The sequence below is a fragment of the Pseudocercospora fijiensis genome (genome assembly GCF_000340215.1).
Source record: "Pseudocercospora fijiensis CIRAD86 unplaced genomic scaffold MYCFIscaffold_6, whole genome shotgun sequence".
NCBI classification, from domain to species: domain Eukaryota; kingdom Fungi; phylum Ascomycota; class Dothideomycetes; order Mycosphaerellales; family Mycosphaerellaceae; genus Pseudocercospora; species Pseudocercospora fijiensis.
This window is the reverse complement of record NW_006921537.1, coordinates 3,490,992-3,511,865: the sequence shown is the minus strand read 5'-3', so window position 1 is coordinate 3,511,865 and position 20,874 is coordinate 3,490,992. Positions and strand designations below refer to the sequence as shown.

Below are 20,874 nucleotides of genomic sequence, written 5' to 3'. Positions count from 1 at the left end.
TCGACGGTCGTGGTATGCGGCCAGCGGGTCTTCAATTGGTATGCGACTCCCAAGGGCCAGACTCGAACTCGAAGTCTGGTGGGCACGGAAAGCACAGCAACTCGCACAGCAGCGTCGTGACGGAGATGCGATCGCGGGCTCTAAGCTACGGCTTGCCGAGTGCAGAGTTCAAAGGGAAAAATGCTGTCTGTCGATCCGACGCCAAAAGTGGACGCTTAAGCGCAGACGTCACCGCACAGATCAAGACGAACTACCGTACAGCAAGACAGGAGGATGGACGGCAGGGGAGGATGTTGTAGAGTATGGGTATAGCAGGAGGTATAGGCGAGCAATAACGACTCCGAACGGCAGCGACAGCAACACGACACTCGTGTTGGTGCTGTCATGCCAACTCGCAAAGCTGGGTTGCAGTCCCAGTCCCCGTCCCCGTCCCTCGATAATGAACCCCCCTCTCGATGCAATTGTAAGACCCAAATCCGCAGAGCGCCGTGGTGGCTCAGCTTCAGCTTGGACGAGCACGATGTGTGGCTGCTCTTGGTACCAAAACACCCGCCGTCTGTGTTGAGCGGCTGCACTGCGTTCCTTTGCACCACTCGAATGCTGCCGCCTCCTCTGATCTGCGCATTCCATCCGTGGGCGCCGCGCCAAGCTTGGAACCTTGCAAATTGCCTTCATATAGCGACGGAGAGGCCTGTCGCTTTGCCATTTCTCAGCTTGGAACTCCATCCTCCCGATACGTTGACATTTGCATCGCATGCAGCCATGTCCCGAGAATTCCAATTCTGTTAACAACGCCTCCAGCGCCACAGCGAGTTCGATGGGAGTGGGAACTCGGCGCATTGCCGCAAAAGCAATACTGGTGTGAAGACGTCGGCTAGAATATCGAGGACTCTCTGGAGAAGAGGATAATCATGACCTTCTCAAAGATCTACGCAAGACGCAACTCAAACGTCACTTCACGCATTGGCGGCCAATTGTGACCTGAGCAGCCGCTCTGTGATGATTCTGTGCTGTGGATGATGCTGTTGCACAACGAGCTCGCGAAGCTGCAGGCCATCGTACTACGAAAGCCACCAAGGCAGATCTGTGGAGAACCACTCCCATCCTCCCTAAAACTCCACCCTCCTCCCATCCGATGCGCATATCGAATCTCGGGATATATTTCCAACCGCCTCTCAGAAGGCACTTCGCTGCTCGTCGTCTTCTAAAACTAACCTATTCGTATAAGAGTATAGACTAACAAGGCACATTCTCCGGAAACCCTAAGATACTAAACAGCCTCTACTAAATCTATCGTATATATTATAGTATAAAAGCTTAATCCGAGAAAAGAAAAAAACTTCCTATAACAAGACATAAGACACACGGCACGTATATATGTATATATGTTTTATTTGAATGGAAAAACAAGATACGAAATCCAACATCCTATTCATAACGACATAAATTGTTTTTACAGTTTTTTTGAAAAAAAAAACTTGTAAGTCTATAGACAGATGCTTGAAACTTAATTCAACAGCATCATAATACAAAATCGAATCGAACCAGCAAAGCGAAGCGCACACGCCAGCCAGCCGAAGCGAAGCAATCTGGGGATCGTCGCCGCGATCAAATGTTTCCCATCCCCTCCATCCCCTCCACCCATAGCGCCGACATGATATAAAATTTGGGCCCACGGGGTATCGAGCGATTTCCGAAGCAAGCACGCACATACACGCAGAGCGCCTGCGCAATTGTATAACAGTAGTCCACCAGCAAAAAGCGTCAACACTTCAAGACAAACCAAGCAGGCCACCCTGCTGCGCAAACTTCATCTGGTTTTCCCTCAGATCGGCCCAAGTTCTGAGTTCCGCATCCTCATCTTCTGGTAGGTCGTTGTTATCACTGTTGGCCGGGCTGACACGTTCCAGTTTCATTAGAATCTTCAAGAAGGCCGTGAGGTATTCTTGAGCTTGAATGGCAAGTTGACCTTTACGTTGGTCGGGTGTCTCGATCAGTGTGCTCGCGATCGAGCGGATCTTCATGGTCTGACAAGGTTGGCTCAGCACAAAGCTCATAGGTTTGTCGGAGTTGGTACGACTTACGAAGGAGTCGGCATTGGGCTCCATGTTGACTTGGTCAATGCTGCCCAGGACGATGAGGAGATCTTTCACAATGTTTTCGCGCTCTTCGCGCATTTCGTTCTCTACCATGTCGTAATGGCTGGTGGGAATCTGAGGCACCATATTGTCGATCCCGGCAGCTGTGACGCCGGCGCCAGGTGAGCTTGGCAAAGACCCAGGTTGGGACTGTCTCGCTCGCTGATGAGCCTCGCAAAGGTTCCAGTACTTCTCCACCAGATATGAGCGAGTGGCCAAGCTCGAGGCGTAGATGTTAGCTTTTTGGATCTCATGCTGGGATCGTCGACGCTCTTCCGGCGACTGCTCCGCTGTGACTCGCGACGACGGACTCATGAGGCTCTGTGCTGGATCTCTGCCGAGGTGGGGCTGGACGAATGTGGGATAGAAGCCGTTGCTCTGGTTTGGAGTTCCAGCGTTCGTTTGCACAGTGATTTCCGCTGGCAAGTTGCTCATGGCTTCCTTGCATCGGCGAAGAGATTCGTGGAGGACACGCTTCTGTCGCTCCCAATCCACGACAGCATCGATGCCCCAGGCCATCTCCATAGTGGCCAGGGCGTTATACGAGCAGTAGACGCGGACATTGGCGTTGAACCCGGCGATCATGGGCACCAATCCAGCGGGCTGCTGCTCAGTATACCTTGGGTAGATGCAGAAGTCATCGACTTCAGTCGGCAGAGGTGGGTACGGCTCGGTATGTGTCGGCGGAGGAATGACCAGTTCACCAAAGCTGGCACCTAATTGCTCCATCGACTTAACGCTCACAAACATGGTCCAGAAGATGCGACGGCCCATCTCAAGCGTGATGTTGTCGAGCTCATTGCCGTTTTCCAATGCATTGCTGTGACTTCCCATCGCGGTCGGCAGAGAGCCCAATTGGGCGTAATTTTGGGTTTTGGCTTTATGCAAGCCAAGAGTTCGGAGGATGGTCAAGCATTCGCCGAAATATAGCCGACCCAGACGCCATCTGAATGTATACACGCCTGTCAACGCGAGGAAATAGCTTGTTGCCGCGTCATACACATTCAAGTGATCGCTTTCCAGGTATCCTGGGCCGCGCGCCACCGCACACACATTTTGGCATCGCTTTACCAGGCTCATGTGATTGGGAAACATGTTCTCTCTCTTCTGGGCTTTGAGGTGCAAACGCGGCTTCCTTGGAAAAGACGCGACTAAAGCTCCGATCATGGATGCCAGCAGGGACAGGAATGACTTGTTGGTCAAGTCCTCTCGACGCTTCCAAGCGTCGCGAAAGCTGGGCTCGTGTGGGAACGGGCAAAGTGGATGAATGTAGGTAAAGAAGTCGTCAATGAGCAGGTCGAGCGTCTCGATGGGGCAGATGGACTCTGCAGAAAGTGGTGCTGACGAGTGTCCGGAAAGCGCAGCCAAAGCGTGTGCTGCGTTCGTAGGTGATGATGGAGAGGACATTCCGGAGCCAGGTGTGCTCGCTGCGGCCTGCTCTTCGAGTCGTCTACGCTTAATAGCTTCTGCATGTCGATTTGGTGGTCCTCTTCGCCTGCTAGGTCGATCAAATGTGCAGGGGATGTCCAATGCCGCACATGCTCGACATGGTGGTCCAGTCTCGTCACACTGTGAAGTGTCAGAGTTCTGCCTCAAGCTCCGAATTTTGTCAGACTTTAAGAAGCACCCACCTTGACTTTTCGAATGCTGCACGAATCGCATGCTTTCCTCAATCGATTCGTCTTCTGCGGCTGTTCTGGGGTCGAGGTCTGCGTAGCTGGATTTGAGTGGCCTGCTGCGCTCGTCGGATGGCTCGTGACGGGAGTCGGTTGCTGAAGGGCATGGACATTGTGCTGCATGTGCCTGTGCTGGTGCTCGTCCAGACCAGAGTGATCGTGGAGTCCTTGAGCCAGGGTCTGAACATGTTGAGGGGCGGGGCTGTGGTGATTCGAGCCTGGAAGAGTTTCGACTTTCGGGTAGATGGGCTGGTTCAAGTTGCTGAACTGGAGTTGCTCTTGCTGCGCCGGGTCCAACAACTGCTGGGCGCCGGGCTGGGCGGCGTAGAGGCCATTGTAGTGCTGCTGCTGTTCGGGCGGCGGCGGGTAATTGTTGTTGTTCATGTGCGCGAGCATCCAGTTGTGTACCTGGAGCTGCGATGAGTAATAATTCGACATCACGGCGGCAGACATTCGGGACAAGGGTGGGCGAGGTTTGGGAAGAGCCCCAGAGTGTTGTATAGCGCAGCGCGGAGGGCGCGCGACAGTGGGCGCGACGTCGCCGGTAAATAGGACGATGATACACGAGAGCGGTACTTACGATAACAAGTTCGATGGCTAGCTGGCAGGCGCGACTGATAACTTGAGCTGCGGCAAGTGGCGGCCAGCGACCAGGATCCCTCACTGGCGTCGCACGAGGGGAGATGCTCAGACCAATTTGGAGATCAGGTCACGCAGTCCCTTGGAAGGCTTGAGCGGTGGCTCGAGGCGCGAGCGACGTCCGGTGCGAGACTGACGACGGGAGGCGACTGGGCGTGCGGGAGCTGCAGGTGCTGCCAACATGCATCGGCGCCCGCCTGGTCAGCCCGCGAGGTCGCAACGACAAACGCGCACGGCAAGGCAACGGGAGCCAAATGCAATGATGCGCTGCAATGGTGAGCAGCGGTGCAAGTGCAGGTGCGGGTGCAGGTGCAGGTGCAGGTGCAGGTGCAGGCGCAGGTGCAGGGTGTGAGGTTTAGTGCTGGTCGGCTCGGGTCTGGTGGTCACTGGTGTGGTCTGGTGGTCTGGTGTGCAGTGAAGGTCCCCAGGCAGCGTCCGTGAGCCTGAGCCTGAGCCTGAGCCTGAGCCTGTTGCTGGTGCTGGTGCTGGTGCTGGTGCTGGTGCTTGTGCCTTGGTCGAGCTGCGGTGCATACCGCGCAGGCTGCCTCTACGCTCGCTCTAGCAGCTCCAACTCTATCTCGAAACAAACGGCGGGCCAGAGGAATGGGCGTAGTACAGTATACAAGTGACAGTAGCGACAGTCCTAGTGTGTGTATAGTGTATAGGCCTGCATGCACGGCAGCGTCAAGGGTGGAAGGCTGCAGCGCACACTGGCAAGGCAAGGTCCAAGGTCCACCGCCGGCGTGTCGCAATCAAACGGAAAAGACAGCACGCGCTGGGAGTGCAGCTCTCTGGGCCGCGGCCTGCTGCGTGGTCAAAGACGAGAGGGAACGTTAATGCGTGTATGGGTGCTTGCTTGGAACTCGCAGCAGCGCAGCGCAGCGCAGCGCACCACGCGTTCAGGTTGCCATGCTTGCTTGCCCGACGACGACGACGACGGCTTTCCAATAAAAGGAATGCGGCATGCTTTCTTGGCGACAGATCCACCACCTCTGCGGCAGGCAGGCATGTGGCCTTCACTTCCACCCTCCGCTAGCTTGCACTTTAAGTACCTGCACGCGCAGCCTGTTCTTCATGCCACAGGCCCTCGAAGCGCGCTAGAAGCACTCTCTGCTCTCTCCCAGGCCCGCTGGCGAGTTTACCTACCGCGCCCGCCAGGCTGTCCCGTCCCAGCTGGCTCGCGAGAACCTCTGACCCGATATATGCCGCTATGCTCGAAATCGCTACATACGAGAACCTCTCGTCGTCATTCGCGGATTCGCTGCTCCGCCCGCCTTCTGTCCCACACAGCGAGACGAACGACCCGCGACCGATGTGAGAGCCAATTTCCTTTCTGCACCTCTAGTGCCTTTCGGCTGCGAGTAGGCGAGCGCTTCACACACAGAGCCCTTCTTTCATCATCCAGAGTGGGGGTTCTCAATTCCATCCTGCGACAGGCTGCCAGTCGGCCCCGACTTCACTGTTTAGGCAAGGCGACTAAGAAATTACATCAGGCCGCGGGGGCGCGCGAGCATCTCATCATCGAAAACCAGCCGCGTTCGACATGCCTTGCCCTGTCCTGGCCGCTGTGAACAGGCCTGCAAGCCAACTGGCCTGCGCAGGGATCCTCCTGCTCACCGATGCTTGGCCAGCTTGGCTTGTCATGGGGCTCGTCTTCCGAAACTCTTCCGTCGATGTTCTGCGTACACCTGCACGGGACGAGTTTGACAACGGGAGCGTTGAACTTGCATGGCGCACGTCCGTTTGGTCGAACTCTAATATACATATACCCAATCCAATCCTGACCTTCTGCCCGCTCTCCTCGAGAAGACTCTCTCTGCATTTCGATACTACAGCGTGGACCTGGCACCACACCCTGCTACTTGAGGCGTCAGTTCTCGTAATGACGATGCAATGACCTCTGCAATTGCCACATCCTTGCCGACCACGAGCAAGTCACGAGCATTGATGGGGCGATCCCAAGGACACCTTAAACTCAGAAACAACCTCGTCGGTCCTACAACTGCTTCGGGATGCCGTGTCTACAAACGGCAGTACACGGGTTTGCCGGAAAACACTCGCCGGGATCGCGTGCATCCTCGAATCATCTCTGCGCTGCGTGTTTAAATGACAGCACAGAATAATAAATGACAAGTCATCTACGGCCCACGTGATGCATTAAGTACTGCACATACACCGGGAGGTCGATTCCGATCTTAGCTATACCTGGTCCGCAAGCCCGGTCTCGGGAAGTACTCAGACACATTCAGTGGTAGATTTTATCCCGGCTAGGCTTGATTCAAATGACTGTCAATCAGCAGGATACATCCCTAATCTCTGCTACAGTTGGACTTTATCCACAAACAGATTCTGAGTGAGGCTCAGCGCCGTTGCAGATCGCCTTCGTTACGCAAGCTGCCGCCACACCTCATCTGCTTAGTCGGACATCCCTCGGGACGCGCAACTTAGTTGCAGTGGGAAGAGTCGGAGAAGAAAAAATTCGATACGTAACGCTCGGTCGCCAGCTGCCGAAGCTCGAGTGTAAGAAAGTAGACGGACCCACGGTAAACCTAGAAATCGAAACAGGAAGTACCTGCTGGCCAGGCCCAATCACAAATCGCAATGACACTACAACCAAGACGAATGTTGTCAGCTTCACGTAGGCGGTGAGCTTACCTTCTCTCGTTGAGCTACTGTTCTCTGTAAGGATGATGGATGGGGGTTGGACAGAAAGAGCTATATCATTCGCATCATCTCGAACATCTGCCGAGTCATGGAAAACCACCACACTAATGCAACGGAATCGGCAAGTTGTCCAAGGTTCAGGGTCCGTCCCTTCGTCTAGGAACATGTATTGAAGTGATGATGTAACAATTCAAGATAGCGTTTACGTTGGAGATGGATTTCTAGCCCTTGGATGGTTGTTATAAATGACTCGTCGCGATGTGCCGCACTTTTGAATGCTGGCAAATCGTCGATTTCGATTCAGGAGGCTTTGGAGGGAGGTGTACAGTCGCCCTGAACTAATCTACTGTAGAAGCTCTCTGTACGAGTGAGGAGGCTTCAAGACGGTAAAGCCTTGACCGGCTCATTTGCTAGTATCGGTAGCATAACCGCGACACAGTCATGACCGCGCAAACTCAAAACGAAGAATGATCTTTCGGGCATCACATAGACTTTCTTCGAGCTTGGCTTGGATTTTGTTTTGCCATCGTGATGACGGAAATTTCGTAGATTGCGAGGGATGTAGCATGTACCTAGGCGTGCCGCGTCGGACTCGACACCGCCACTTATCAGGCATGTCAGCGAACGTGGTTGTTTGTTGGTGGTGTGTCGGAATAAGAGCCGTGAAACATCCGGCAACTGCATACATCTCCTCCCACGCTCTTGACAATCTGGACGATCTTCGTTGTTCGCTTGTTGTCGGCTCAGGTCAGCGATGAAGATGAGCGGTGAGAGTGGCAGTCCGGTATTGGACAGCATCACAATACGCGTGGTCGTGAGGCCAGAGAGAGAGAGCAAGTCGAGCCTCCCGCTGTGACAAGTCGCAAGACCAAGGCCAGAGCAGATCCTGGCGGGAGGAGGGATTTCGATCTTCGAATGCGGTTTTACGTTCGCTTTCCCACTTCCCCCGAACATTAATTGTGCTGTCAACGTCTTGCTTGAAGCTTGTATGTCAAAGTGAAGTAAGAAAAGGTGAGGTGAGGTGCAAAAGAAGGTGTTCGCTCCGTTGTGCCGCTAGAAACTTTTGGCTCTTTTGAATTTCGGCGAGTTGCGACGCTCCGGCATCTCGCACAGCACCTTGCGGGCAACACCAAGTCCTTCCATCACTCCTTCATCAGTGTCTCTGTATTCCATGCGGGACTCTTCTCGCCCGCGCACTGTGCGTTCCCTCGCTTGAACGTGAATGCTCTGGCACTGAACCGCACACAACGACCTTTGCAACCAACTCCAGGCGTTTGCCAGCACCTGGCAAGCGTACCAGACGATATCCGCTGCCGAGCCAGGGTTGGCTACCGAGCATCTCTAGACACCAGATCACCGAATACTCGCCTGCCGAAAGGCTTGAGAAGTCGCCGCCGTACCCTCATCACCGAAACTGAGCGCGTCAGAATCCTGCCAGGCGCCGCCCAAGACGCCGCATTTGTCACGTGGTTAGATGAGCAACAACAACGACAACAACGACAACAACAACAACAACAACAAGAACAACATCTGGAGGAGATTCTCGGCCGTCACGACCTCGTGCTCGGCAACTCCAATCTGGGAAAAGCCATGCAACCTTCGGGCACGCAAGCGCGCTCTCGCTTGCTAGAGCTACCAGCAGAGCTGCGTGAGCAAATCTGGATGCACGCTGTGACTGAATGGACTGCTGCATCACACGAACATGACGAGACAGCTGATGTAGGACCGAATGCGCATGGTCGGTTGCAGCGCAAACAGTTGACGAAAAGGCCTATCAGGATGGACCGCCTCAACCGCCCGCCTCCTCCACCCATAACTAGAGTGTCTCATCAGCTGCGCAGCGAAACTTTACATCTGTACTACCAATGCAATGTCTTCGAGTGTTGGAGACCACTGTTTTGGCTAAAGAACTGGAACCAAAGCACCTTCGTCGATTGGCTGGTCTCGCTTGGCCCAGAGAAGACCAAGTGGCTCCAGCACATCGTGCTCCTGTACAAGCGTGAGGGGGAACTAGAGCACGACGTTCAGAGCGCGCTTGCTGAGGATGGGTTTGTGCTTGGAGAGGACGCTATCGAAGAGAAGCAGGAGCTAAGCGAGTACGAGATGTGCTTTGAGGAGCTCGGTCTGCCTAGGCACTTTGGTAGGAAGCGACGCTGGGATCGATGGTAGCGCGGCGAGTTGAACAGGCTACTGCCCTGCTCAACCAGCATGCTACGCGATTGACTATGATCCAACCTCGACAACACCCTGCAATCCAAACGGGCCTTTTCTGATGAACAACTTGGATATGGAAGTGGTCCCGAGGACAGAAGTCTGTCTTCGCTTGGTGCGCAAAAGTCAGGTTACCCGACATGAGATTATCACAGGCTTGCGAAACGGTCTCCACCTCCACGCGACTAGAAGCTCTTTGGCTTCGCTCACCATCATCTTGAGTGAGGGGCCCGACATGAGATGAACCTCTACACGATCGACCGCGCATACGGCAGTCATGGTTCATTTGCACTGCCACCGTTCCTTCATTACTCGTCCATTGTGCAAACTCGGTTTAGAGCCTCGCTGGAGGAGATCACTAGCAGGGCACACGCAGCGGCCTCACAGAACGAGACAACGCCGGCGCATTAGCAAACGGGATGTTCCGGATCTCAGTGACCCTCGACTCCCCTGTACGAGAACGAGGACAGAAACATCAACATCTTCTGTTCGCTCGAGGTCCTTGCAATCTCGATATCTGTATACTAAATGAGAACACCAACCTCGTTGTACAACTTAGCCCCAAAACGTCCACGCCGTCATTTGCCTACTCTTACTACTCTGGTCGAGCAAGAAAGCTGCATTAGCACCTATGTGATAGCTGCAAGCTGTACTAGATGGTGTAAGCGTGGTTGTCACAGCTGCTGTGACCTTCTGTTTAGGCTTTGCTTGTCGATCAATCTGACCGAGGCTGATGTGCTGCCAATTGTCATTCGAGCATTGGTCATGCTGGTCATTGTTGCAGATGATGAAGGGAAAATATGCGCATTCGCAGACCGAAATCAAGTTATGCGGACCGATGAGCACACGCCACGACAAAATGAAGCCGTACCTGTCGGCTTGTGACCAGCCTTGTGCAGACAGACAACCACAACACCGGGCCCACTTTCCGAAGTCCTTTGCGTCTATAGAGCTCCTTCGGCAAACCGCATCAGCATTGTGACAATAGTTGCGGTCATTCCAACACCTGCTGATCGCGTGCGAATCGTGCCTCGGACGGCCAACATCGTGTTACTGGGGCCTTTGCCTACGGTCATTCAGAAGCATTACTGACCACAACTGTTTTCACACTTTCGACAAGCGATGGAAATAACAACATCCCGCAAAATGAGTGGAGTTTGGGCTCACCGCCAGAGCGGACATTCTCCACGGGCTGGAGCGCCTAAACATCGGAAAATGCAACTCGGTTCCTTAGCTTCACGATCCGCCTCTATACAATGCCTGTGGCCGCTGCACAGATCGATCACGAACAAGCGGATGTCGTAAAACAGCGAGTTCATCGACACGGCGACCGTACCCAATCAGGCCTCGAGACGACAGAGTTGGGACCGCTAGTCATGCCATGCACACCTAGACGCCATCAACGACATCCTCCCATGTCCTCATCCGCCGTGTCCGATGTCCAACCTACGGGAAACCACGTGCGTGGTTGTTCCTCGTGACCCGCTCTATCGCCCCCTTGACTGGATTGACAACATGGTGTTTTGTCTAGTGCTTGCTCTCTGCGACATTGGGTTGTCATTTGCGGTAAGCCGGGCGGTTTTTGAACAGGACCGTTCTCCGTGCCATGAGGGAGTAAATCCCTGTACTTTGGTCGACAGTGCGGTAATCTGAGACTGGCGCTGATACTAACGTCTTGCAGCAGAATGAATCAAAATGCATCAATGACATAGGAATGCCATCGCGCCGACCGATCACTGCGTCGGCCAAGTCTGACCACGAGACTGCTATGCTTGATAATGATCATGCGTGATTTTCGCGTTGGTGCCGCTGGCTGAATCAAGTCAACCTATCACACTAGACACTACATACTAAGGACAACACTCACGTCAGCTCTTTCTTCTTCAACGAATGCCTGTCACTATGCTTGACCTTTTCTGATCATGCACTGCGAGATGTTCGCTTGATCCCTGCCCGCACAGCATAACAACCAACGTTGCACCATCTCGTATTCATCTCGAATCCGATGTGATCTGGCTTGCAGTAAATTGCCCTGGCGACCCTGGCCTGTCACTTCATCAGTTCCAAGTCACCCGTTCAGTCAGTCAACAGAGTTGCGGAAACCCCCTTGCTTATCCGACACCCATGTTCGTAATGATGACCTCCAACAACGCCCCGAAACCACCAATGTCGCCGGCGTCCCAAGATCAACAGCGATAGGCAATACGCCGATTCAAGCCGCTTTGCATGTGATAATCGTCGTCACTCGTCGTCGAGAAAGTGCTTGACGACAAGAGGTAAGCAAGAATGCTCGAAGGGGCCTATTCACCGCCTTTCTTGCACCATCCACGCAGAGCATCACCAGACGCATTCGAAAAAAAACGACCAGCGAGGCTGTACAGTACTCGTGGGATAGAACAACACGAATACCTGAGAAAGTCAACGAGAAACAGGATCACACACCCTCGTCCAATGCCGGAACTATGTTTGTTGTATACTCCTTGCTCCTTGCTCCGAGCATCCCCGTCATAGTTCGTTTCGGAGCCACGTTTGGCCCCCCCGGCGGCCTTACGTTTCTCCTCACGGCTTCACGTTTCTCCTCAATGCCCTGCACAGGCCACTTTTACGGTTATGGGTGTCGGGTACTGTGAGGCCTGTAATGACACGTCAGAAGCTGAGGATGTTGCTTTCTCAGGAGAGAGTTCATGTTTGCCTTCCTCACAAGACAGTATGATGATGATGAAAGTGTTGGAGAAGGTTCTGTAGCCCGGCGGTTGAAGTCATCGTGGTGGCAATGATACTTGCCACGGCATTCGACGTGATCAGCTCGAATCGCTCACGTTGAGGTTGAGTCAGTCTCTCTGAAGGGACTGTCGAGCAGCATAGAGCAGTACAGCATCGTCCTCGAATTCTTCTTACCAACCTCCAAAGCGAACGCACGCGCTCTACCAATTCTACTCTTGCGTCAGACCAACCACGTTCCAAATAAAACCCGTGTTTTTGAATGTCATGTTTGCCTTCTAACCATCCTTCGTTTCTCCCCTGTACAACTCTTGTCCAGCGTGGGGAAGCCGGGTACGGATGGTATTCGCGGTGTCTCGGTTAGGTCGTGTATGGCTATGAGCAATGCGGTCCTCTGCAGCCAGCATTCTGGATGTTACGACGCTCGTTCACAATATGGCATGCTGAGGGTTAGTTCCACAGTATAACAAAACTGATCAGATGAAAGAGGTTGTGTTCTGAGAATCTGAGTGAATGGAAAGCTCAGACCGGATAGTTCTATGTACAGTATGCACGTGTTACCCGGCCCGGGCGGGATGTTGATAGTGACGTAGTCATTCGATGTGGGACAGCATTTCATGACTGTTCTCACACATGTATTCGTCTCAACTAATAACACCCTCCCACCCAGCACGTCGCCATGAAGCAGCGCTTCTCTAGTCTGGACGTAAAGTGTATCGCCCACGAGCTTTCCAACAGCCTCACCACCCTCCGCCTCGCGAATGTCTACGACCTTTCGACGCGTATATTTCTGCTCAAGTTCCAGAAGCCAGAGCATCGCGAACAACTCCTAGTCGACTCCGGCTTTCGCTGTCATCTCACCAAGTTTGCACGAGCCACAGCGGCAGCGCCGTCGCCATTCGTCGCTCGATTACGAAAGTTCCTCAAAACCAGGAGATGCACTGCTGTCAAGCAAATCGGCACTGATCGAGTCATTGAGCTCCAGTTCTCAGACGGCGCATACCGTCTTTTCCTCGAGTTCTATGCCGGTGGCAATATTGTGCTCACCGACAATGAGCTCACAATTCTTGCTCTCCTACGCAGTGTCAGTGAGGGTGCGGAGCACGAGCAGTATCGACAAGGGTTGAAGTACAATTTGTCACTGCGGCAGAACCATGAAGGAGTCCCGTCACTCACGAAAGAATGGCTGAAGGAAAGCTTGCAGAAGACTGTAGAGAAGCAGCAGGCTGAGGCGCAGAAGCCTGGTAAAAAGATCAAGAAGAAGGCGGGAGATCCGCTGAGGAAAGCATTGGCTGTGACCACGACGCAGTTCCCGCCTGTCCTGCTTGATCACGCTCTGCATGTCTCTGGAGTAGATCGAGAGCTTCAGCCAGAGAGGGTGCTGGAACACGATGAACTGCTGGAAAAGGTGTTGCAGGCTCTCAAGCAAGCGGAGAGTGTGGTGGCAGAAATCACTAGTCAGCCTGTGGCGAAGGGCTACATACTGGGTAAGAGGAAACAAAGTAGCAAGCAAGAAGACACAGATGGGACGGCGGACGAGGGCAAGGATGTCATGTACGAGCACTTTCATCCTTTCAAGCCTGCTCAGCTGGCCGAAGACCAATCCTTCGTGTTCCTTGAGTATGATGGCTTCAACGTGGCAGTCGATGAGTTCTTCTCCTCGATCGAAGGACAGAAGCTGGAATCGCGACTTCAGGAGCGTGAGGACAACGCCAAGAAGCGTATCGAGCATGCACGCAAAGAGCAGGAGCAGCGCATCGAGGGCTTGCAGCAAGTCCAAGAACTTCACGTTCGCAAGGCTCAAGCAATAGAGGCAAATGTCGAGCGAGTTGAGGAGGCGACTGCTGCTGTCAATGGCCTCATTGCGCAAGGCATGGACTGGGCCGATATTGGCAGCCTGATCGAGAATGAACAGGCTCGGCATAACCCTGTGGCTGAGCTGATCAAGCTACCCCTCAAGTTGCATGAGAATACAATCACGCTGCTGTTGTCCGAGATTGGTCGGGATGCAGATGAGGAAATGGACGTCACGGATAGTGAGCCTTCAGACAGCGAAGATGGAGATGCAGAAACGGCACCTGCTCGCGCCGAGGACAAGCGTCTCACCGTTGACATTGATCTGGCCGCCTCTGCTTGGAGCAATGCTCGCCAGTACTACGACCAGAAGAGAACAGCTGCATCGAAGCAGGAGAGGACGGAGGCCGCCTCCAAAAAAGCGCTGAAGTCCACCGAGCAGAACGTAATGGCGAAACTGAAGAAAGATCTGAAGCAAGAGAAAGACGTCTTGAGACCTGTGCGCAAGCAATTCTGGTTCGAGAAGTTTATCTACTTCATATCCTCTGACGGCTATCTGGTTCTAGCTGGCAGGGATGATCTGCAGAACGAAATGCTCTACAGACGGCACCTAAGGAAGGGCGACGTCTACGTGCATGCAGACCTTAACGGTGCCTCGAGCGTCGTTATCAAGAACAGCCCGCACACTCCATGTGCTCCCATTCCACCTTCAACTCTAGCGCAAGCTGGCGATCTTGTGGTGTGCAGGAGTAGTGCATGGGACAGTAAAGCAGTCATGTCAGCTTGGTGGGTGAATGCGGAGCAGGTGTCAAAGACTGCAGATACCGGCGAGTATCTTGCAGTCGGCAGTTTCATCATTCGTGGGAAGAAGAACTTCTTGCCACCAGCCCGGCTACTTCTTGGCTTTGGTGTCATGTTTCAAATCAGCGAAGAAAGCAAAGCTCGGCATGTTAAACACCGCTTGCTTCGACAGGACAGCTACCAAGCGACGCCGGATCTCACAGATGCTGAGACGATCGCGGAGTCATCGGCTGCAGGCGAGCCTTCTGACGATGGCAGTGACGATGACTTCCCAGACGCGCCACCTGCGCCGCGTATCGAAGATGAGGATGACGGGTTCCCAGATGTGCAGCAAATACAAGACGAGATCTCAAGTGACGAATCACCAGAAGAACAACGTGAGCGGACATACGGCACGCCGGACTATAATGATGATGAGGAAGAACACTCGCGCAGTCAACGAAATCCTTTACAATCAAGCGCTTTTGACGCTCATGACAACGACGACCATGAAGATGAAGACGGTGACGACGAAAAGGATGAGGAAACTGGGTCTGTCGAAGGCAGCACGAATGGCGCGGAGCTTGGTCGAGAAGACACGGAGAGCACGGTCACTCCCGCAGACCAAGAGGAACAACCAGAAACATCCGCGCCGCTCTCGAACAAGGAGCGCAAAGCGCTTGCCAAGTTTGAAAAAGACAAGAAACCTCAGCCATCGCAGAAAGCCAAAGCCAAGCAGATCAAGGCCTTGGTTCGTGGCAAAAGAGGAAAGGCAAAGAAGCTTGCAGAGAAGTATGCGGATCAAGACGAAGAAGATCGAGAGATTGCCATGCGGCTACTTGGGTCTCGCAAAGCTGAGGAAAAACGTGAAGCAGAAGCAGCGGCAAAGGCTGCGAAGACCGAGACAGCAGAGGAGACTCGCGCCCGTCGGAGGGCACAACATGAAAAGGCTCAGCGCGAAGGTCTGGAGGCCGAAGAGATGCGGCGGTTGAACCTCGAAGACGGCGCAGACGATGCGGATGACGAAGCAGCTCTCACGCAACTCGATACGCTTATCGGGCAGCCTCTTGCTGGCGATGAGATTCTAGAAGCAATACCTATCTGTGCTCCATGGGCGGCTCTTGGCAGGTTCAAGTACAAGGCTAAAATGCAACCTGGACAGCAGAAGAAGGGCAAAGCGGTCAGAGAAATCCTTGGGAAATGGGCGCGGGATGCGAGTGACAACAAGAAGCTGGATGCACAGAGCCGGGACACCGAGAGAATATGGCCCAGGGAAGCCGAACTCATCAAGGCGTGGCGTGAGCCGGAAGTGATTGGTGTTGTTCCTGTCAAGAGCGTGAGGGTCATGCTTAGCGGAGCTAATGCCGACACGAAAGGACGAGGTGGGAAGCCTGGTAGGGCTGGACGAGGAAGTAAAAGAAGATGAAGCGGCGGCATGTGAGTGAGCATGAACAATTTAAAATCCCACCCGCAAGTATAGTGGTGTACCAGCATAGCGACTGCCTTTTGGCGAGGGTCCCGATGTGCATATGCGGCAGTTCTTGAGCTGCTGCAATAGTTCTAATACAAGAAGGAACAGGGCATGTGGTTCAGATCCAAGTATATCAACCTACAAAGTAAATTCGAGGTAGCTCCAGCACACCCTGTGGGTTCTATATGCCCCTGCAGAGTGCCCTGAAACCACCGAAATTAGTGTACAAATCGGGGTATTGTAAACACCCCTTATATAACCCAATTACCTCGGATTTCTACCGTTCCGAACAGCCGTAATCGCTCGAAAACGACTAAGTCTACGCCTGTACCTTAGCACTACCACTTCTACCGCTTAGAAGCGACAACCTCTCCTTAGATCCGTCGTTTTAGTAGTCTAATTAGTATAGGAGATAGCGTACGAGAGGATTAATCTATCCGGTACAGTTTAGGTAGTATACCTACGTATAACCTTCTACGAGCGCGTTTCGAAGGTGTTATAGGCTTACTAATTAAAGGCTTCTAACGACGAGGTTTATAAGAGCTACCTAATAGCTATAGTAGATTAATTGAAGTGTCCTTACCTAGCGACTATATAGGTAAAGAATATAGAGCTATAGATAGTGCTATAGAAGGTAGTAGCTCTGCTATAGAAGGTAGCTCTACTATAGAAGGTAGTAGCTCTACTATAGAAAGTAGCTCTGCTATAGAAGGTAGTAGCTCTACTATAGAAGGTAGCTCTGCTATAGAAGGTAGCTCTACTATAGAAGGTAGAAACAGCTTACTTAGTAAAGGCAAATTATCTAGTAAGGACGATAGCAACGGCTATTAATGCCTTAATACCTCGTCGTTATCGTATTAATCACTTTTGCTAGCGTCCTTTAGCAAAGATAGCGGCAATCGACTAATTAGCGTTAATTGTAGAAGAAGGTCTGTATCTAAGAGCCTATTAAATAGGTCCTTATTAACCTCGTATAGTACGTCTTTATCTTTAGCCTAAGCAACAACGCCGTTGCTATTAGGTAGACTATAGACTAGTAGAGCGTAGCCTTCGACAATAAGGCGAGGCCGATATAGAAGGTTGGTTATAGAAGCGATAGGTGCTAGTAGCAGTAGCAATAGAGCTAGAGCTATATAGAAGACTAGTTGCCGCAACGGCTTATCGTTAACAACTCGCTACTTTATAGTACGACGAGGTATCAATTTAGCCTACGGAGTACTATTCTTAAACTACTAGTCTATCTAAGCGACTCGCGAGTCGTAGCTAAGTGCTACAAAGTTAGTAACCTACTATAGAAGGGCCTTATATTGCTAACTGTCGGTAAGGTTAGAAGCCTACGAGTCGTAGAACCGGAAGAAGGCCTATAAGACTGCTTCTTGTATAGAATAGAAGTATTCCTTTACCTAGCGCTTCCGAGACACTCCTAGTGCCTTATTAACGTAGAAGACCTATGCTAACTGCTCGTCTTTAATAATAAGCTTTGTATTAAGCTAGTCGGAGTAGATAAGGTTGCTATTTGGACCTTAGAAGCGACTAATATAGAGGCTATAACGGTATAGTGTAAGGCGACTAATTGCTTCCTTATAAAAGCGCTAAATATGCTTATAAGGAAGGTAATAGCTATACTAGAAGTAATAGAAGCACTTAGTATATATATTGTCGTCCGTAGCCGGCAGAGCTATTCGCTAAGCAGGCTTGTTATTGTCTATGTCCTTATAGCACTATATAAGCTTATCCGCTATTTTCTTTTATATAGAAAGAGGTAACCGTCGAAATTTAGAAGTCTTCTCTTAACGCTATATTAGAAGCTAGCCATTCTTATCGACAACGCTATTTTAACAGACGCGCTCGCGGATATAGTTATTAAGCTAAACGAGGTGCAGGACGGTACCTAGAATAGTTAGTTGTTATTGTATAGAAGAGACAAGAAGCCGTAGAAGTCTAAGAATAATACTAAAGGCCGAAAGCTAGCCTATTCTAAGGAATCCGCCTATTCTAAGGAATGCAGCAGGACTCTATTCTTATAGAATTCCGATAGTAATAGAAGAAGGGGAAGAATACGTACCTCGTAAGCTCTATTTACGTATCTAACGCTTGTCTCGGTGCTTCAAGTATATATAATAGCCCTCTAATAGACTAGTAGTGCGAACGGCTATTAAAATCGGGTCTCCGAGCCTTGCCTAAGTCGCCTAGCGATCGCTGTTAGAGGCCTTCTAATTAGCCTTCAAATAGGCCAATTCTTCACTCGATTTAGCCGTATTATAGGTGTTGAAGGCGGCTATTGCTTAGTTAATAAAGTATTAGCATTCTTCTTAGTCTCGAGCGATAAATAGAGCCTTGCTTATTGCCTTCAAAATAGGTAGAAAGCGCTTAAAGTACTTCTCGAGGGTCTTAATAAGGTGCCGTTAGTAGAGGCGTTAAATAATACTACAATCTATAAGACCGTAACTAACTCCGAGCTGTTTACTTACTAAGTCGTCAGTTATTAACTATAGTGGTATCTAGGAAGATTGCTTAGTATAGTTAAAGTCGTCTTAGTCTTTAGCTTTAGAAGAACAGCGGTTAGCCTAGTTAAAGAAGAAGTACTTCCTATAGCTATTAAAACCGGTTATCTAGTGTTTGTAGTCTAATTTAGCTATTTCTCGAAGGCTCGAGATTGCCTTCTTAATTAGGTATACTTACTCGCAATCTATAAGGAAGTGAGCCGCTAGAAGCTACTCTAAGTAGTTATTGCGGATGTATATAGTTAAGAGAGGCCATTTAAGCCTATTAGTGAGGTATATAGAATCTAGTAAGAATAAGGACCTATAGTTGCGAAGGGCTCGAAGTTGCTAGTTTACCGCCTAAATTAGGCCTCTATAGACGAGTCTATCGCTTCTACGAGATTCAATTATCTCTATAAAGCTACTTCTACTACTGAATTTCGTAGACAAGTACTAATAAGCCTGCTATAACTGCTCCTCGATAGCTAGTTTAGCACCTTGTCTTCGCTTATTACTTAGTCGCTTTAGACCTTCTCGATTAGCGCTAGAAACGCGGTCTCGAGTAATGCTAACCGCATTAGCATTATGCCAAATTTGCCTCTATTTAGGCCTTCGCATTTCTTTAACTAACTAAGCGACTAACGTTAAGCTACCTCGAGAAGCGATTAGGTCCTTCTATACCGCCTTTACGCTATCGTTAGTTTGTAAAGAATCGACGAATTCGAGACTATACGAGTAGCGGTTAGTAAGCGGCTTTAACACTACGTAGACTAGCCTTATAACCGTTAAATTCGCACTTAGAGTCGAAGGTAGCGCGGCCGGTATACAGTTATCGAGAAACTCGCCTATTTCGCGATTTAGTCGCTTCTCGTAGACCTTAATAATTACTAACTTCGCGCAATAGTCGTATATATACATCGTACGCGCTACGCGCTGTCGCTAAGGCCGTTTGCGCTTAAAAACAACCTCTCTACTATCTACGCGATTATAGTCTATATAGCGCTTATAGATACGATACTCGAAGCCGAGTCGGCGATATAACCGACCTTACGAGTCCTTTAATAGCTTATTTAGTCGATTCTTACAATACTATATATTAGTTACGAAATAGCGGTATTCGTCGTATTCGAAGCCTTCTATTTATAGACCCTCGTACGCCTAAACACTACTTAACTCGGCTATAGGAGGGTAGAAGAATAGGCGCCTTCGGTTATACATATTTAGTAGAAATAGGCTCTTAAACTGTATACTAACTTAGCGCTATTCTCGACCTTACCGACCTTACCGACCTTATACGTACTAGCCGCTCTACCTCTAGCTTAGTAAGTAACGCTTCTATATCCTTAGGAGGTAGGTGTTTCTTATACATCGTAAAGAGCGTAGAATTTAGCGATAGTAAGGTCGAAACAAGCGCGATATGTAACCGCGAGGAAGAGATAAAACAGGTCGATAAATAAGAGGTAGAAATAGCCTCTAAATAAGGTCTAGTTTAGCTTTATCGTTACTCCTTATTTACAGGCCTATACTATGCGATTATAAGGCTTCAAATTGGCTCGAAATTGGACCTCTTAGCGGTCTATATATAGCCTATAAACAACTATAGAAGTGGTTAAGCGGCCTTACAAACCTAGCCGCCGTGGCGGCGCGATCTACACCCTTGTATAGGTTGATATACTTACACCTCATGTGGTTCTACTGTATACAACAGCATAGCATGGTTGTAGCCATGTAGCTTCGAGAAGCCTTCGATCACGCCTTCGAAATGTTGTTCTGCTGCCGCTGTACATATCGGAGTGAAAGAGAGTAGGCTCGGACCGCTGAACAACAAGTAGCTATTCGCCGTAATCCTTGATTTGCAGTGAAGCCGAGTTTTCAATTGGCCCAACCCCTTGCTAGCCCGGAATGGGGGACAATTGATAGCCTTCCGATGCGCGAAGACGCTGTAGGTATGGCCTGATGTGGTCACAAGGCAGGCCGGGTTGCCCTTGAGTGTTGGACAAGCATTCGTAGATTCAGTGCTTCCTTGCATCCTTCCACCCGCCTTCTAGCTTCTAGGAATTACATAGATACTGTATACATGTACTTCGAAGTTTGTAGCAGAAACTGTATGTATGGTTGCGATGTAGTTCGTATTTCGTATATCTAGGTTCTGAAAATGGCAGTTCGGGTTCTCGATTGCCGTGTGGAGAAGTCTGACGTCTTCAACGCGGGGCAGCAAGCTGTGCCTCGCATACCGAACAGTTGCGACGCCGAGTGGTATAGACCAAAGCACTCTTTCATTGATTTCACTTACACCT

General features: G+C 50.9%; 5 protein-coding genes across 5 annotated transcripts; 2 read left to right on the top strand and 3 right to left on the bottom strand.

Annotated features, from left to right (window-relative positions):
* Positions 1-1,772: 1,772 nt before the first annotated feature.
* Positions 1,773-3,937, bottom strand: MYCFIDRAFT_139431 (uncharacterized protein; the record flags this gene model as incomplete). Its single annotated transcript, XM_007930372.1, has 2 exons — positions 1,773-3,707; positions 3,776-3,937. The coding sequence occupies 2 exons, from the start codon at positions 3,935-3,937 to the stop codon at positions 1,773-1,775; spliced, it is 2,097 nt and encodes a 698-aa protein (XP_007928563.1).
* Positions 3,938-7,871: 3,934 nt separating this feature from the next.
* On the top strand, positions 7,872-9,878 carry MYCFIDRAFT_215928 (uncharacterized protein; the record flags this gene model as incomplete). The annotated part of the gene is made up of 3 exons (XM_007930371.1): positions 7,872-7,931; positions 8,231-9,257; positions 9,325-9,878. The coding sequence occupies 3 exons, from the start codon at positions 7,872-7,874 to the stop codon at positions 9,570-9,572; spliced, it is 1,335 nt and encodes a 444-aa protein (XP_007928562.1). The 3' UTR covers positions 9,573-9,878.
* Positions 9,879-9,883: 5 nt separating this feature from the next.
* On the bottom strand, positions 9,884-12,668 carry MYCFIDRAFT_176629 (uncharacterized protein; the record flags this gene model as incomplete). Its single annotated transcript, XM_007930370.1, has 23 exons — positions 9,884-10,218; positions 10,245-10,252; positions 10,295-10,388; positions 10,418-10,529; positions 10,569-10,577; positions 10,604-10,698; positions 10,733-10,869; positions 10,917-11,002; positions 11,037-11,156; positions 11,196-11,222; positions 11,257-11,277; positions 11,310-11,380; positions 11,418-11,438; positions 11,470-11,548; positions 11,574-11,590; positions 11,637-11,737; positions 11,767-11,893; positions 11,922-11,997; positions 12,035-12,327; positions 12,359-12,443; positions 12,482-12,492; positions 12,523-12,554; positions 12,604-12,668. The coding sequence occupies 23 exons, from the start codon at positions 12,666-12,668 to the stop codon at positions 9,884-9,886; spliced, it is 2,022 nt and encodes a 673-aa protein (XP_007928561.1).
* A 60-nt stretch (positions 12,669-12,728) lies between these two features.
* On the top strand, positions 12,729-16,049 carry MYCFIDRAFT_114319 (uncharacterized protein; the record flags this gene model as incomplete). Its single annotated transcript, XM_007930369.2, has 2 exons — positions 12,729-14,969; positions 15,027-16,049. The coding sequence occupies 2 exons, from the start codon at positions 12,729-12,731 to the stop codon at positions 16,047-16,049; spliced, it is 3,264 nt and encodes a 1,087-aa protein (XP_007928560.1).
* A 4,155-nt stretch (positions 16,050-20,204) lies between these two features.
* On the bottom strand, positions 20,205-20,857 carry MYCFIDRAFT_176627 (uncharacterized protein; the record flags this gene model as incomplete). Its single annotated transcript, XM_007930368.1, has 4 exons — positions 20,205-20,226; positions 20,257-20,599; positions 20,648-20,796; positions 20,826-20,857. The coding sequence occupies 4 exons, from the start codon at positions 20,855-20,857 to the stop codon at positions 20,205-20,207; spliced, it is 546 nt and encodes a 181-aa protein (XP_007928559.1).
* Positions 20,858-20,874: the final 17 nt, after the last annotated feature.